This window comes from Anolis carolinensis, chromosome 4, assembly GCF_035594765.1.
Source record: "Anolis carolinensis isolate JA03-04 chromosome 4, rAnoCar3.1.pri, whole genome shotgun sequence".
NCBI lineage: Eukaryota > Metazoa > Chordata > Lepidosauria > Squamata > Dactyloidae > Anolis > Anolis carolinensis.
In genome coordinates this window covers 13,349,298-13,367,968 of record NC_085844.1, presented here as the reverse complement: position 1 = coordinate 13,367,968, position 18,671 = coordinate 13,349,298, and the positions used below count along the sequence as shown (strand labels likewise).

The following is an 18,671-nucleotide window of genomic DNA, read 5'->3' as shown; positions in this document are numbered from 1 at the left end:
ACTCCTCCGTGGCTTGGCATTGCTCTGCCGGCTCAGAGGTCTGCAGGTTTCAGGTTTTCTGGCAATGTTAATGTTTTCCATTTGTTGCACTGCATCGAGCTTCCATTTCTAGTGAGACAGATTAAGCACATGGCAGTCTGAAGTCTTGACTTGTGCGCCAACCTCACGTTATGTTAGGACTAAAGCCTAAATTTTATCACAGTTTAGAAAAGTAGCCCTTTGGGACTACATGCCAGAATCCTTTAGCCACCAGAATCAGGCTTGGATACAGCTGCTCTTAGGAACAAACATACTCACCTCATTGGCAGAGGCAGTCTCAGTTAAAACTCTGCAGTCCCTCTGTTTCAGGTTCTTCTGAAATGTTCCAGTTTCTCTCTCCATCCACTTTTGTGCTCAGCCTACTTCAGTTGCTGCAAACAGAAATCAGAGTACAGTACAAAGCACATTTAACTCAATGAGGAGAAAGGAGAGGTGGAATCTTGTCCTTCCCAAAAAGCTCAGGCAAAAGCCAACTTCTGAAACCTCTCCTAACTTGCATATTATTTCTCATTAATAGCTTATGCTATCTTGACCATACTCTGATGTTCGAGGCCACATGTGTCCTGGAGTTCATCTGTGGAATATGGGAGGGACGGAAGAGGAAATCCCATGTCTGGGTTGTATATCCCAAGTCTCTAATTCTTGCATTTGGATACAGCCGCAATCTCTTGAGGGTTGAAATGCCCTAAAGGCATCATATTCCATCTGATATTAGAGTGCATCTACATTACAATGAACGCAGTTTGACACCACTTTAAGAGCCATGGAATCATGAGAATTGTAGTATAACAAGATCTTTATTCTTCTCTGCCAATGAATGCTAATGTCTCACCAGTAATTCACACTCTCTCAACGTCAGAGGAAGTCAAATCTTGCTAAGGAAACTCTATAATAGGTTCATATTAAAGTAAAGGTAAAGGTTTCCCCTGACGTTAAGTCCAATCGTGACCGACTCTGGGGGTTGGTGCTCATCTCCATTTCTAAGCTGAAGAGCCAGTGTTGTCCATAGACACCTCCAAGGTCATGTGGCTGGCATAACTGCATGGAGCGCCATTACCTTCCCACCGGAGCAGTACCTATTGATCTACTCACATCTGCATGTTTTCGAACTGCTAGGTTGGCAGGAGCTGGGGCTAACAGCGGGTGCTCATTCTGCTCCCGGGATTTGAATCTGGGACTTTTTGGTCAGCAAGTTCAGCAGCTCAGCGCTTTAACACACTGTGCCACCAGGGGCCCCAGGTTCATATTACAGTCACTATAATATGAAAATGACTTGAAGGCACACAACAAAGAACAAGGAAAATAACTGCCCACTCAGGCCCCTTCTACACAGCCATATAACCCAGAATACCAAGACAGATAATCCACAATGTTTGCTTTGAACTGGGTTGTCTGAGTCCACACTGCCATATAATCCAGTTCAATGTGGACTTTATACAGTCGTGTGGAAGGGGCCTTAGGGCTAGGGACACACTAGGACACCTTTTCCACAAAACCTAAAGCCAGCTCTGCTTGTGTTAACCAGATTCTGGAGGACAAGTCTTTCCAAATTTTGGTGCATCTACATCACAAAAGTAATGCAGCTTGACTCCACTATAGCCTAATGCTATAGAATCTTGAGATTTGTAGCTTGGCGAGATATCAGCACTATTTGGAAGACAACTATACAACTACAACTTCCATGATTCCATAAAACTGAACAATGGCTGTATTATTTCTATGCAGCCGTAGATTCTCAGAACAAGCTATAGTTCTTGCTGGAAACATAATACTGGGTTTGGTGGCCTTTGCAATCCAGCAATCCAAACATGTGGCCTTTGCAATCCAGCAATCCATAACAATACAATGTTCCTAGTACAAGGCTGCTTCCTCCAGCCCTATGCTTGCCAGGCATGATAAACTACATCTCCCAATCTCTCCAACTGGGCTCAGAAAGGATGATGGGAGTTGTAGCCCACACAACTACCCCAGAGGACCAAAGGAAGATCATTGCAAGAACATCCATTCTGAGCTGCCTGCATTTTCTTTCCATCCCATCCAACCTGCTCAGCTATCAAGGAACAGCCATAAAGAAAAATAATTATAGGCAGATTCTGTGCATTTGAGCAGGGTGTTAAAATTACAGCACATTCTTGCACCGATGTAATGGTGATGGTGACTTTTCCTTTAAGAATATTTTTGGCTAAAAGCAAGACATTGAAAAGCAGGAGGTCGGGAACAAATCACCACAAGGAAGGGAAAAAAATGAAAAGAAGGGAAGGGGGGGGGGAGAGAAATAGAAAAAGAAGACGTGAAGCAGAAAAAGTTACTCCCAAAGAAGAAAAATCCTGGGCTCTTCCTTTAACCTGACGTCAGATCTGTCTTTAATAAAGCCTCCTGAAAGCCAAAGGGAAAAAAGTCAGCACTGCTGTCAACTGGAGCGGCTGCAATTGCTCTTCTGCATTCCCTCAAGCTGGTGTATTTATTTGTTGCACAGGAGTTACATTTTTTGAAAAACATATACAAAGATCTGGGTTCAATCAATGTATTTCGCCCTGGCTTCCAGTGATGAGGTGGCTTCTGCCCTGGATTCTAGCAACACTTGGCATCTTGCAGGTTGGTATCATTATTTTTTATTCTTATTTTTGCTGTGTGTTTTTTATTTGCTTTGAGGATAAAAATACAAGATCCAAATTTCTACAGGTCGGTAGATACGAAATGGAAATCTTGGTCACAGAGGCAACCAAGGAGGCAAAAGTGTCTGGTTTAGAGAGAAACTAGACCATATTGTGATGTTATTAAAACCCTTATTATTCCAACCTTTAGACCTAGTGGAAATATATTTTTACAAAGCTGAAGCATGATATGTGCTGTGACAAATAAACTCAGAACTTGATCCAGACCCTATACATACTATAGGGAAACAAATATGTATTCTGCTGACAGTAGCATAAACAGAAATATATTTTATACAGATGAAGCATGATATGTGCTGTGACAAATAAACTCAGAACTTGATCCAGAGTTTTAGTAAAGATCCAACTTTAGAGAAGCTTAGTTGTGTTGATCTGGAGACACATGTGGCATCTTTGAAAGCGTATTATAAAGAAGAAGAGACCTGAGATGTGATGCTTGTGGAGAGGGGAAGAAAGTGATGTGAAATGATACAAGAAGGCTGTTGAGTGGGTTAATCTATGGCTTCAGGACACACCACACGTGGCACTAGCTCTGCATAGGATGCCAGGAAAATGCAGGCGCGAGGATGTAATCCAGAGAAGTGAGGCAATGAGGAAACTGCAGGCGCTTTCCATCTGAGCCATCAGATAAGTGAAGAATTTCCAAGATAGTGTGAAACTGTTTAAAGGGAGAGCCTGCTATACAACACCACAAAGAGATTGGCATCCTGATTTTTTTTTGGATGCCTGCTCCAGAGCAAGAATGCAGCTAAGATGGGGCAATCAAGGCAGCTGTGTACAACATTTGGACAATGGCATTCAAATGTCAGTGTGATTAAAATAACACTGAAATGTCACAAAACTGCACCATTGGCTTTTATGGCTAGAGGTTGTGCTTTCATAGCAGCAGAATGGAGCCAGGTATCAACTTGCTGAAATGTTCAGCAGGAAACACTGATAGGGAAGAGTGATATCCTGGTAGGTTTTGTAGCTGCAGTCTAACACAATAAAACACACGTTCAGGACCATTGGTGGGGAAGAGAAAATACAAGTTCTGGACTCAAGTGGGGTGAATTATTTGGCATAGGGTAACAAATATGTATTCTGCTGACAGTAGCATAAACAGAATTGCACTATAGTTGTGCATTATGCAATGCCACTATACTATAAGAAAGTATGTGCTGTGAGTGTTGCCGTACTGCTTGGAAGTTGCACAGTGCTAGTATGGCATATCTCCACATGCTAATCCTTACATTATACTGAGAAAATGTTGGATAACAACCTGTGAATGGATGCAAGAGATGAGTGAGGAATGGTAAGAGCTAGTACACAAGATTCTGGAAGTGGGTGTAGTTGGCATAGCTCAATTTCTTGCTCGTACATTAAGATAACGCTTGCACAGTTTATTCACATGGGACCGTTAACATACTAAAATAATCAAAGACATTGTTTTAGTTTGTGATGTCGTAATAGTTCAGTGACCTCCATATTAGCTGGGCAGTGAACCCATCCTAGACATTAGTCTGAACTTATGCGTTATCTAAAGTACTGAACACTATACCGATAATTTCAGCACCTTGGATAGCTTCTGCAAACCTCAAACCGAAACCTTGTGTAGATTCACCACTTCACTGATGACTGATTCAATGCACGCAACAGGTAACGGGCTGAGAGATTGAAAGTCCTGTTTGTGATGTCAGTCCAGACAAAAAACATCTCAACTGTCTCTGGGCCCCACCTCCAAAAATGTAAACTATCTCTCCGGTGCATTGGCATAGGAAACAATTATTTCTCCAACATGTGGACAGTGGGAGCCTCAGGGGCAGCCAATATGAACATTGGGCAGAAAAGGACAGCTGGTTCAGCAGACAATTTTGACTGAAATCCTGGTTGATATTAGGATAGCATGAGACAAATACTTTCCCCAGAACCTAGACTCGTCATGAATTGACTGCTGGCAGTATTCATGTATTCATGAGTATTTGAGTGTTTTAGTGATATTCCGATTTTGCACTCTAGGGTTTTCTGTTGATCCTGGAGTATTCCAGGATTTTGGGTCAGTCTGGGCAGATGGATCAGGTCAAGTTCAGCCCAGTCTACTGTCTAGGATTGTAACCATGTTGCTGTTGCTCTCCAGCCAGCTCCATCTAAGCCCCTTGGCCATTGGATGGCAAAATGGGTATTTTTGTAGTCAGCAAGAAGGAGGGTCCACCAACTCTTACCTTCTTGCTGGTTGTGCAGGCAGCCCATTCTGACGTCAGCAAAGCCATTCACGGCAGCTGGGGTATCGACAGAGCTCCGTTATCTGTTAGGAGCTTCAGCAACATGGAGGATGTTATAGCCCTTTGGGAAGATATAGCCCTGGGACCTTTGGACAACAGCTCTGGGACAAGTGCTAAATCCAGGGCTGCTTCAAGGGAAGATTTATACTAGGCTAACCTGCCCAGTATAGACAAACTTCTGCTTATGTCAAAGCTGAAGGGAGGCCAATGAACAGGCAGGATGAATGAGGCTCATAGACGGTTAAGGTATATGGGAGGTGAAGAGGCTGGAGAAGAACTTGAGACATTCCAGAAACGACTGCACTCTTTATGCACGAAGAATCATTGGATGTGTTGTCGAAGGCTTTCATGGCCGGGATCACAGGGTTGTTGTATGTCTTTTGGGCTGTGTGGCCATGTTCCAGAAGTATTATCTCCTGACGTTTCGCCCACATTGGAAAAACTAAGGACCAGGAAAGCACATCTGCTGTGCTCCCTGACCTTCCTTCTATGCTGCAGAGACACAGATACCATCCCACAATTTCTTGCAGCCAAAAGGACTTTCAAAACACCACAGGCTCATCGTATTTACAACCACCTGGAACGCAACCTCTTAAGAGAGAGAATCCACACCATCCACAAAGAACTCGCAAACTCACAACCTCTGGGAATGCCTGCCATAGATGTGGGCGAAACGTCAGGAGAGAATACTTCTGGAACATGGCCACACAGCCTGAAAGACATACAACAACCCAGTTATTGGACACTTTCTTATGCAGTGTCTGGAGAAGTAGTCACACTGGCATCACCTCCCAATTACACCAATGAAAAGAGACTAGTATTTGCTTTTGTTTTTACAGACAATGATAGGGTTATGAGGCTTTCTATCCCTTATGCCAAAATAACCTGTCATTGGATGCCTTCACATAGGTGGATGCTATTTTCTTCTCTACCTCAGGTAGTATAATATCTTGGGACAGCCCTGGTTAGCATGTGCCATTTGCACATTTTCTTTGATTGCTCCTGCTGTTTGCTTTTTATTCCTGATTATATATATACACACACACACACACACACACACACACACATATAATCTCTTTGCTAAGCACAAAGCCTCTTGACACAGCTGTGGTTTGGATTATGTGTCCAATAACATCCCCAGCAAAACTTGGCAATTCCAGAATAAAACAAAAGAAAGCAGAAGCAGAAATCAATAAACAGCCATTGCTTCTTGGAAACTGTATGAATATTTGGTATATATATTAAGGAAAGTAGAGTGAGGCTTGTGAAATATGAGCTTGTGGTAGCAACAGGAAAAATGGTTTTAGATGGTCTTGTTATGTGAAACAAGGAAACATACATTTATTCTCTGGAAATCCATTTTATTATAGAACAGGTGAAAGGTCAAAGAAGTTGACCTAAAGTTGGTTTCAACAGCCCCTAAAAGCTGCCTGTCATGGGTGGATTTAGACTAACAGAGCTTTTTGGGTTAGATATCAATATTCCTTTCCTCTCAGTTCTTGAGAGGAGGCAGTTATGTTTACAGGTAAGAAGAATGCAAAAGGCTGTAGCACAGAAAGAAAGATATAAAAGGGTAAAGGCCAAAGTGTAGACATTACCCAGACTTTCCCCATATGAATCCCTTTATAGGTAAAGGTTTCCCCCTGACATTAAGTCTAATCTCGTCTGACTCTGGGGCTTGGTGCTCATCTTCATTTCTAAGCCAAAGAGCCAGGGTTGTCTTTAGACACCTCCAAGGTCATGTGGTCGGCATGACTGCATGGAGCGCCGTTACCTTCCTGCTGGAATAGTACCTATTGATCTACTCACGTATGCATGTTTTCAAACTGCTAGGTTGGCAGAAGCTGGGGCTAACAGCAGGAGCTCACCTCGCTCCCTGGATTTGAACTGCCGACCTTTAATCCACTGCGCCACCAGAGGCTCCAGAAGTAATAATCTCCTTATACACTGCTTAAAATGCCATGGCACAAAGCTATGTAATAATGATACTTGTAGTTTTACAGCCTTCATTGTCAAAAAGCGGGGAAGCCTCACCAAAGAACAAATTCCAGGATACTATTCCACTGAGCCATGGTAAAGTGGTGTCACACTGCATTGATGCTACAGTGTAAATACACTTTAGGTTGCATGCTGGCTATGTTGCTCTGTGCTTTTAATCCCAAAAAGCCATTCTTCTCTGCACTCTCCCACACATACAGTAGAGTCTCAGATATCCAACATAAATGGGCTGGCAGAACGTTGGAAAAGCAAATATGTTGGATAAAAAGGAGGGATTAAGGAAAAGCCTGTTAAACATCAAATTAGGCTATGATTTTACAAATTAAGCACCCAAACATCATGTTATACAACAAATTTGACAGAAAAAATAGTTCAATACAAAATAATGCTATGTAGTAATTACTGTATTTACGACTTTAGCACCAAAATATCATGATTTATTGAAACCATTGACTACAAAAATGCGTTGGATAATCCAGAACATTGGATAAGAGAGTGTTGGATAAGTGAGACTCGAGTGTACTTACATATCAACTGACTAAAGCTGTAATAAACATATCCAAACAACCCCCACAAACAAACATAAAAAATCCATTCTTCAAAGTATGGAGAAGGAGCTTAGGCTTCGAAGTCCACCACTATGAAGTGCACAATATTTAGTAACTTTGATAAATTATTCCCTCTGCCAACCCAAGCAAGCTGGTCTTGCAACAAAACATCCTAGAATAACATGTGCCTTGCCTGCGGGACCTCCGTGATCTAGCAGACTAAACAACTCCCAGAGAAAATGCTCTAGATGTCTCAGTGAGTAGGCGGGGAGATCAGTAAAAATGTGCTTTTTTTGTTTGTGTCTAAGAAAAGCACATGACTTCACCTCTGTGGACTTCAGAGTGGCATCCTGGTCATTTTAATTTGATTCTCTTACCATTTATTTTTGCACATAATCCTATTGAAATGTCTTAAGTTCAAATAATACAAAGAGTTCTTCAATAATAACAACAACGTGTCCTTTCCCCAAAAAAACTCAGGCCGACATACCTGAGGCATATTCCGTGTAAAGCACATCAACAGCCCTACTCGGTATTTATAGCTGTCACCTTGGATGACTTTAAAAGGGAATTGAATGCATATGCTCTATGACAGGCTGCCTTTGGAGTGTGTTTGGGAACTTTACGAAACTTAACCGATAAAAATCAAAGTGCTGATTATTGCCTGCCTGTTCAAATCTATATCAGAGTGTGGACTTTATTACACAAAGCTGATAAAGTGCAATTACAGCAGGATAAACGTGCTTTTGGGTGAAGTTTGTCACACAATGTAGTGTCTCTCTCAGAGTCACGTTGTGTTTTAACTGTGATTGAAATGTCTCTTTTCTTGAATGAGAAATACTTGCCAATGAATCCCAAGACTGCTGTTATCCCACCACTCTCCCTTGTGTGATAATATTCTTTCCAAATGAAGACTGTGAACAGTGCTCAGCAATGTCTATGTTGAAGGGTGATGTTTCCCAGGGTGTCCGCATGTCCTATCTCTAGATGCCAAGATGCTTTTCCATGGATGCATTTTATCCTTGCCCCATAACTGATAGAAAGAGATCCTCCCTTCATTACACACAGACTGTGGTGTTATGAGTAATCATGAGTGCAATTAAACTAATGTTAGAAATGTGTAAAGATGCTCTCACAGATAGACATGTCAGATTCTGCAGCATACAAATGTATGGGGAAATTAGTCTGCCTTTAATCCCAGTGAGATTTGTGTGTATTCATTCAGAAATCCATCCACATTTCTGCAAAATATGATTGAAGTTGACCTATGGTATCTGCTGAAGTTTGGTTCTAGGACTTCCCATAAATCCCAAAATTGATGGATGCTCTAGTCCCATTTAACAATGGCATAACTAAATAGCATTCCTTTTAAAAAATGGCAAAATCAAACTTTGCTTTGGGGATATTTTTCAACCCATGGATGGTTGAATCTGAGGATCCATAGTCCATGGATATGGAAGGCTGACAAATACCTTTGGTGAAATGATGGCTGGAATTCTCTATCATGGTCTATATTTACATAATGTTATATAAACATGGCCACATTTCAGAAGTGTTACAAAAATTGTAAACATGCTATCATAAGTCCCGAAATTCATTGATCCTGTTGTGTATGGAGTATTGTTGCTTCTCTGTCCCAAAATATACTTTTCATGTTGCTGACTCCCCGATACGTATAATGACATCATGGATGCTCTTGTTGAATGCAAATATTGAGAAATGGCTTACTTCTATTTCCCATGGGCATACGTCCACTTATGTGCTGCCAAAGTGAGCCCTACTTATGAAAATATAAGTTCCACAAATTTTGAAAAATATGCCTTAATTCCCCTTCCACAAATAACTAGAGTGCCATTCATATTCTCTTGATGATACTCAATTACGTTTCCCTTTCTCCTTTTTCAGCCTGCCAGAGGCACTTCGTGAGGCCATTCTCACTCCTCTTTCTCCTCATCATTATCACTATTATTATTACTATTATTATCGTTATTTGCTGTCCACAGATCATTAGGACATCATATCAAAATATACTTTTTAGTAAAATAGGATATTTCTCTCCCTGTGGTTTATGATTCCTGCACAGTTTTTAACAGACACTGAGCATGAATATCTTGAATCTGGATATTCTTATCGGATCCCTTGTGATTTAACACATTATTCTATTTAAAATGTGTTATGAATTCATGTGCAATCTCTATTAAATGTGTACAACTCAAGCCAGTTGTTTCAGCCTGTTGGAAAACTGTGTCATTGTACTTGCAAAAAAAGACGAGAGAGCTGAACACAGAAAATGTGCATGAGAGCTTCAACAAAATTGCACTTTAATATGATACCTTTTCTTTTCTTCTTAATTTGTTGTTCCATGGCATCATGTCATTTGAGACCCAAGGGAATCCTAACATGACTCTGTCACTGGGTTTTCTTGGCAAGGTTTGTTCAGAAGAGGTTAGCATTGTCTTCCTCCCGGCATTGCTGGGAGAGAGTGGCTTGCTCAAGCCAAACTGGATTCAAACCCTGGTTTCCAGAGCTGAATTTGAAAGACCAAACCATGTTTTTCATAAACACTCAGCATAGATAGTACTCATGGGGCTAATGGTAAAGGCGGGTTGGTTTGTTCCTTCTAATACCAAAAATTCATATCTATACTTTTGCAACCTCTAAAGTTTCTGCCTCCATGCATGTTGGTACCAAGTGCCAGCTTGGCATTAACCATGTCAGTTGGGGATTGAATCTATGTTTGGTTTCAGACTTTTGGGGAGAAACAGTTCAAAATGTTGGCTGTAACTGTGCTGGTAGATACACCTTGAACTAGTACCTGACTTTGACCATAGTTTGGCCATGTAAAACTTGTCATGTTCCACATGCCCTCTGGAGACACAGTTGACTAAAGACTTGAGGGGTACCATTGCTGACAGGTTACAAATATTTGATATGTGGTGCTACAATCCTATCCAACTGTTTTCTTACCTGTATAGCAAGCATCTGATTTAAACTAAGCTAAGACCAACTGAAATCTTCAATATTCTTCTTCCTTCCCGACTTTCATTCTGCCATCAGCTAAAAAAAACATAACTTGATTTTCGACTCAATGCTGCTCTCTTCTGTTTGGATAGGGAAGCCCTTCAGTAAAAACATAAAACCAAACATTTATTCTGTATTTATTTTGGGGATTTTCAATAATGAAAGAAAGACTATTTCCTTTCATTTATGCTGGATTATACAATTTTGTTCTGGAAGATCAATTCTAACTGAAATCCCATTAATTTTATCCACATAGTGTGGATACTGTTGGCCTCAACCAAATGAATACAAATCAGCTTGTATGGAAACGTTAATTGGAGAGAGGGACATTCAGATTACTATTCAAGATCCTCATATTGTCCTTTTGCTAAAAATGTTCCTTCATGAAAAAATTCAGTGCTGCTTCAGCTGTGAGTGTTTTCCAACAATAACATCACTCTCTTCAGATTTTACGAATTAATGTTGGGAATGGTAAAGCTTTCAGCATGTTGGGAATTAAAATGGGCTCATTCCAATATAACAAGCCAAAAATTGCAATTTTTCTTTTCTTTTCCTCTTTTTCCTTTCAAGTTTTAATTTTGTTCATCTTCTTGGCAGGTTTTTATACAACAGTAATTACTCTGTTTGCATGAAGGTCTGAAGGGTTTCTTGTGACCAGATAACAGACACTTCTGAGTTCCTTTTCTGTCAGTCCCATACGCATCCAGTCCCTCTGCATATTTGTGGCCTAAATAAAAAATAATCATGGAAATTGTAGCCTTCTCTGCCAAGAGTGTGGTTGCCTGACTCAATGACAAATCCCAGAAATCCATAGCATTGAGATATGGCTGATAGTGGTGTCAACCTATATTCATTCTACAGTGCAGATTGATCCAAATTCTGCTCCATCTTTCATGTGAAGGTCCTTGTGCTATTTGAAGATCTTTTATATCTTAATATATCTTAATATTTAATCTCCTCCAGATTAAGCCTGATTAGATCATTCCAGTGTTCCTCATGGAACTTGGTCTCAGACCTCCAAATGAGCTTCGAAAACAATGTCTATAAGCAATAATACAAATTATTTAATTGCCTCTCATTTTGATGTTAATTTTGAATGTTATTGCTACAGAAGAGAATCTGATATGGTAACTAATCTATCCATGATGTGTTTGTAGGATTTTATCTAAAATAAAACAATCTTATCCTCCAGTTCTGAAATTATTCCAGGGTTCTTCCCACTCTTTCTATTTCAAAGCCATTACTAACAAGTAGGATTCCAGATCCACAACTCTGAACCTTTTCAATAGTCTCTTGAGTTTAGTCTCAGGGATCCAGACTAGTTACTGAATTTCCTGCTGAGGTGGGTATCTGATCTTATATTGTATGTTCTTTACGAGGTGAGGAAGAGGACAATTATAAGAGCATGTTATTTGATTTCAAGATAGAGATCCTTGTTGATACAGCTGTATATGTTCCACCTGCACTGAATTTAACAAGGAACAGATCCACCAAACAGAATATTTGTTTTCATGTGTTTTGCATTTCATAGTAAGTGAGATCCAGAAAAAAAAAATTCTCCATAGGCTTCTATATGGGAATAATGTAAACCTGGTGTTTGATTCTGAAATCTTCTTTTCCAGATTATGCCATAATCCTGTATATTCCTTGTATTGAGTCCAGACTTTGTCATGCTTAAAGTAGACTTAAGAATTATGATTCTTATCACCAGGAATGTAGAGAAAGTCAATAAGTTTACATGTTTGTGCAAATGTACCACACTTGAACCTGCTGAACTGTAAAGGATCTCTGTGCCCACCCACACAACCACAACCCTTCAAATTTTCTGAATAGTGTGATTCACTTTGCTGGCAGAGCATTGGAAATGGTCATTTATTACTTTACATAAACACACATTATTTTATTCTGTCTGTTGGTTTTAAGTAGTTTTGCAGTCATTCCAAAATTTTAGATCAGGGTGGGCAAAGCAAAATTCTCTAGATGATGTTGGGATCCATCTCATTACTGCTCACATCTGGCCATGTTTCTTCCACTAATAGAGCTCACAATCCAACAAAACAAGACAACCAGAGAATGATTGGTGACTTCTGTATCAATTGTGAATCTGATTTAGAGTGAGGTCCAGATTTTCAAGGGGTTATCCAAAGTGCTGAACAAATTTCAGAGACAGGGTTCAGGGTTTTTAATTGTTTTTCAAGGGGATAACATGCCAAAAGGTTAGGCCTATCACAGAATTGAAGAATGATAGAGTTGGAAGAGACCAAAGTGGTCATCTGGTGAAATCCTTTGCAAAGCAGAAATACATGATTAAAGCTCTCCCAAAATATGTCCATCCAAGCTCTGTTTAAAGACCTCCAAACATTCATAGAATCATCATTAAGTCAAAATCGACTTGATGGCAGTTAACTACAAAATGATATTAACTTTTTGACATCTATAGGCCAGCATGGAGTTTGTCTTTGGACTATGACTTTGGAAGCCGGGGTTCAAATCCCTGCTCAGCTATAGAAACTCACTGGATGATCTTAGGAAAATCCTACTGTCTCAGCTTCAGGGAATGGTAAAGGCAAAGCTACTCTGAGCAAATCTTGATAAGTTTGTCTGCATGAAGACATAAGTTGGAAACTACTTGAAGATGCATAACAACACAGGCCACTTTAAGTCCCAGTGCTGGAGTAAAAATATCAAAAAGTAACTACAATTATTATTATTATTATTATCATCATCATCATCATCATCATCATCATTTATACCCCACTTTATCTCTCCTGAAAAAGGTTCACTACTGCTATTAATACTGAATGTGGAACGTTGTTAAAGATTTTCTAATGTCTTGTTGCATCTTGAGTTTCTGGAGAGAATAACTGAAATCCATTGCCTGCCATCCTGCTTGTTGTTAGTTTGTTATCTTCTCAGTCTTTATACCTCTAAATAAATTGACATTACAAAAATGCCACTATGACCTCATTGGGGAAAACCCCAAAATCTAAACTGAAAAACTGTCTGTGAATATTCTACTGTCTATGGAAGTAGAAGGACTCAACCAACGGCCTCAACATTACCCTGAACTAGAACAGACTCGTTGAATGAATTGCTGAATAGTAAGTGTAAAACCTCATTGATCCAATGAGTCTGCTCTATGTGAGATTAACAAGAGACAGTCATTATGGTTCACAATTTGAATCCAGTAGAGCTCACAACTTCAATCCTATTAGAGAAAAAAAGGTTCCAGTAAGATCAGTATTTCTTCCCTTCAGTTTTGTAATAGTGATTTTTTTTTTCCTGCCTGAACAAATAGGGAAAAAAAGTTTTGTGACTCTTCTGGGAAAATGTTCAAGAATGTTGAAGCTCGAAGGGTGAGTGCCAATCCAAGCAGTGACGGGGCCAAGAGGAATGTATGTGGTCCTTCCTTTCTCATTTTAATTTGATCTATGTGGGACTCTTTAACACAAAAATGTCTCATCCACATACTTCCTGCAGACATTGCATGATGCAATTGGGAATCAGCCTTGCATATAAGTTAAAAATAAGAATTTCAAGTGTCCCTTAGAGCAAGCCATAAATTGTATCAAGTTTGTTTCCAGTTTGTTTTCGCACATTTTAAGGAAAATCTACAGCAGATATAGTATACTTCCGTCATCTGTAGTTTTTTAGGAAAAAAAAATATGACCACCCTGAAATGTTTTGGAGAAAGGCTTGGAAAAAGGATTGGGAAGGAAGGGATTTCAGTTCTCAAATTCTCCCAGTTGTTTTTCATTTTGGACAATAATTTATTTATTTATTTACAGCATTTATATTCCGCCCTTCTCACCCCGAAGGGGATTCAGGGTGGATCACATTATACACATACGGGGCAAACATTCAATGCCTTGACATAGAACAAAGACAAGACAAATGCAGGCTCCGAGCTGGCCTCGAACTCATGACCTCTTGGTCAGAGTGATTGGTCTCAGCTGGCTGCTAACCAACTTGCGCCATAGCCCAGACCCATGATGTGCCTGAAATATGAAGTCCAAAACATCGGAAGAACACCAGGTGGGCAAACTTTGTCCCTCCAAGTGTTTTGGACTTCAACTCCCATAAGTCCTAATAGTCTGTTAGGAATTGTGGGAGTTGAAGTCCAAAACACATAGAGGGATGCCTACGATAGTAGAATCAGAGATTACATTTGTTTGTGTCATTTCCATTCCCTTGCTGGGTTCAGTGGAATTTTTGGTGACATATGCCAGCATAAATCAGCTTTCAACCCATGCATGCCTAGTTTTGGTTGGTATTGCTTTCTTCTCCTGCAAGGACCTGTCACAGAGAGGCTGATTCCTCTCCTACAGTAATTTATTATTTGGTAAAAAGCTGGCAAAAAATCAGAAAAACATCTGACTGTGTCCTGTGTGCAGATATGAAATGATGACATCATCCACTGGGACTTCTAGAGGAGCCTAACGGACATCAGTGGATCATTTTCCATCTGGTTATGGGGATACAATTGAACGATTTCCCTCTTTCCTCTAGCTCTCTACTAGGTATAGAATGGCGAGGAGGAAACAATGGTTTTGAGGTGAGCCTAAGAGTCTGTGAATGGTCATGTGGAATTACTATGGGATTCTGCCAGGCTGTGGCACAGGCTGTTGAGCAGCCTGCTGCAATAAATCACTCTGACCATGAGGTCATGAGTTCGAGGCCAGCCCATGGTGGGGTGAGCACCCGTCAATTATAAATAAAAATAGCCCCTGCTCGTTGCTGACCTAGCAACCCGAAAGATAGTTGCATCTATCAAGTAGGAAATAAGGTACCACTTATAAAAAAAGTGGGGAGGCAAGGTTAACTAATTTACAACCTGGAATGAGGAAGTGCGGTCAGAGTGGATGATGAAGCAGCTGCTCCCCCCTGTGGCCAGAATCGAACATCCCCTCAGGAGAAGGTTAAATTGCCTCTGCGTCTGTCTGTCTCTGTTTGATGTGTTTATGGGCATTGAATGTTTGCCCTATGTGTGTATAATGTGATCTGCCCTGAGTCCCCTTCGGGGTGAGAAGGGCAGAATATAAATACTGTAAATAAATAAATGTATGCAATGAGGCAATTTATAGTTCTGATGTCAACTTAGAGCACATCCTCACTGATTATTTAGGTAATTTTATTTCATTGTGTAATAGTTGCACCCTCTCTTTTTTCTAATAAAAAGAGATAAAAAGTGCGACTATTATGTGATGAAATGTGGTATTTCACTATGCAGATAATTACATGTGAAGTTCTGAAACTAGTCCAAGGCCTGGATGCTGCTTATATATACTGCAGAGACTGGCCACATACCAGTTCCAGGATCTGCAGTCTCTGTGACTTTATGCCAATAGAGCAATTGGTTTTGTTAAACCTCTTCCCACCTCAATGCACATGTGCAGACATAGCAGCATCTACCCCTTTTAAAATTTTGCAATGCAATGTGGTTTACACTTAGATGTGGTGATGCATTAAGGGCTCTATTTTGTAGTTTTCCCCAATCTTGCTTTTTCCGGTTTAAGGCAGTTAATGTACATTACTTTGTGCATTTGTGACGTGTGTCATCTAAACATTGTGCTATCAAGTTGCCTTCAAACAGCATTAAGTGGTCAGTGTAGATGTGCCCAGAAAGAGTTAAAATTAGCTTTGGGTGCAGTCTGCTTTTGGTGTGGGGGGGGGGTAGTGTTTTGCTGCCTATCAGGTTTTGATTTTGATTGTTCTGTATGCAGAACGAAGACTGTTATCATGTATTGCAAATGGAACAGAACTGAGAGTTTAGAAAATTAATGTACCACTAGATGGAGCCATGAGAAAAGAGAAATGAGTTTGTTGCCGAACATAGTTTATCATGGATCTACTTTCTATAGAATAATATTTATGGAAAGCATTTTTCTCTGATTTTCATTGATAACGGTCCCCAAGAACATTTTACAAGGATAAATATGGAGATAATCTTTGCCCCCGCGCTTGCAGATGGTGAAAATTGTTTTTGGTTCACTTTTTCCCCCTAAATATTTTGCAGAATGTATACATTTCTTTATAAACTGGTGAGAAAGAAGATGCAAAGGAATTTGAAAGTAGGAGGAAGCAAATTGATACATGCATCCACATTTGTTAGGCTAAGAAACTGGAAAACATGGCTCATAAGAGGAAAAGATGGAGTACACATTGTTCAGGAAGCCACACAATGTGGCTGTTTTCTTAAGGGAGGTGATGTTTTGCTTTTCTTCTGTCTTATTCTGCAACCTGATGGAAGGATTGCTGTTTGGTTACAGCCGTCAGTTGCCCTTACTTTCCTTTTCTTCTGCAGTTTAGCATATTGAAAATCAGCACAGAAATTCTGTATGCATTGGCCAGCAAAGGTTTTTCCTGAAGATTATTTCCACAAAATTTGGGTTAAGATGTTCTCCCAAATACATTTTTTAAATCATTGGCAATGCTAGCCTGGAAATGATAGGACACAAGCATTTGGCAACATCTAAAAGGCCACGAGGTCTCTATTTCTGTTCCCTAAACCATGGTGTAGATTTTGGGGAACAGAGCAAGATGGTCCCAAAGCTTCCAAGACTCACTTTACTTCTATCTCCCCTGAGAAGAAAGAAGAACAAAGGCTTCTACTTTCATTTTCAAGCAAACTGCTGTTCCACATTATGTGCAAACTTCAACCATTATGTGCTCTAATCAAAGTTGGCTGCAACAAATCATGATCAAGCCACACCAGCTTAGTTCTAATTTTGGTTAGATGAACCCATTTATCTATGTTTGAATGTGGTGTATGACTGGGATTTATTCTAAAGTAAAAATGAAAGCCTTATTCTCCAATCCAAAGCTCCAAAGGGAGGAAGATTCTCAACTTAACTTGTTCTCAGTCGCATAAGTCAACCATTATTTGAGCATCCACTAGAGCCAAATTGGGATGTTTTCAAATGCGTGATATTGACTCTCTCAGTGACTACAGTATATTTAATCTTTTTCTTCATTGATCAGAAAGAAGGCTTAAAGCAGGACCTCCATGTAAGGGGTGTGTGTAATGTGTTGTTGAAGACTTTCATGGATGGAATCACAGAGTTGTTGTGCGTTTTCCAGGCTGTATAGTCATGTTCCAGAAGCATTCTCTCCTGACGTTTTGCCCACATCTATGGTTGACATCCTCAGAGGTTGTGAGGTATTTCACAACCTCTGAGGATGCCTGCCATAGATGTGGGCGAAACGTCAGGAGAGAATGCTTCTGGAACATGGTTATACAGCCTGGAAAACACACAACAACCCTGGGTGTGTGTAAATTTTTTAAAATGGTGGTGTTGGTGTGGTTTCCTGAGATAACACATTTCTAGGCTTCTCTGGGTCCCCCAACATGAGTCTACACTACAGTGAACTCCGGCCAGTTATTCACCACAGAATTCCAGTGTGATTCTCGGAGAAGATGACCATTCAGTTGGATTGGAGGACCTATACATTCCTAAAGACAACATATGAATCAAATTCTCAAATAATTAAATCTGCAAAAGTCAAAACCACAAATGTGGAGGGCTGACTACATTTATGTCAAAGTAACTTGACTTACAGCCATTTTATGACTGAGCGACTTCTATGAGCCTCAGTCATCAAGAGCCCTGATGTTTTGATATTTTACCATCTTATGGGAGGCTTCTCTCATGTCCCTGTGTGGAGCTAGAGCTGACAGAGGGAGCTCATCCACACTCTACCTAGATTTGAACTGGCAGCCTTCAGGTCAGCAACCCAACCATTAAGTCAGCAATCCTGTTGACACAAAGGTTTAACCCATTGCACCACCCAGGGCTCCTTTTCTGTAGTGGGAAAGTGGGATTCTTCCCCAGATTTTCATATCGTTTAGGCAAGTATTTGCCTGAAAATTATGCTAAACATTTTGAAAGAAGTGGGGAGATGTTGGAATTCTTTAGGGATCTCCATGGACCCCAATCTGCCCATCCCTGCTCTACATAGGAAGGAGAAAACTATTGCTTTGAGTAGGGATGCAATCACTAGGCTCTTTCCTATTTTATGGGAAGGTGAATAATTTCTGCAATTTTTCTTGTTAAAGGAAAATAAAACAAATAGTTCTTACCTGTTCATTGCTTTGGGGAATTATTCTCTAATAAATACACATATGTATT

The 18,671-nt window shown here is 40.1% G+C and overlaps 1 protein-coding gene across 1 annotated transcript in view; it reads left to right on the top strand.

The window, feature by feature from the left end:
- The first annotated feature begins 2,334 nt into the window (after nt 1-2,334).
- Nucleotides 2,335-18,671, top strand: part of ccn4 (cellular communication network factor 4) — a 28,398-nt gene continuing 12,061 nt past the window's right edge. Inside the window, exon 1 of the mRNA XM_008108181.3 lies at nt 2,335-2,634. Coding sequence (XP_008106388.1) covers nt 2,587-2,634 — 48 coding nt within the window. The 5' untranslated portion in view covers nt 2,335-2,586. The remainder of the gene's footprint in view (nt 2,635-18,671) is intronic.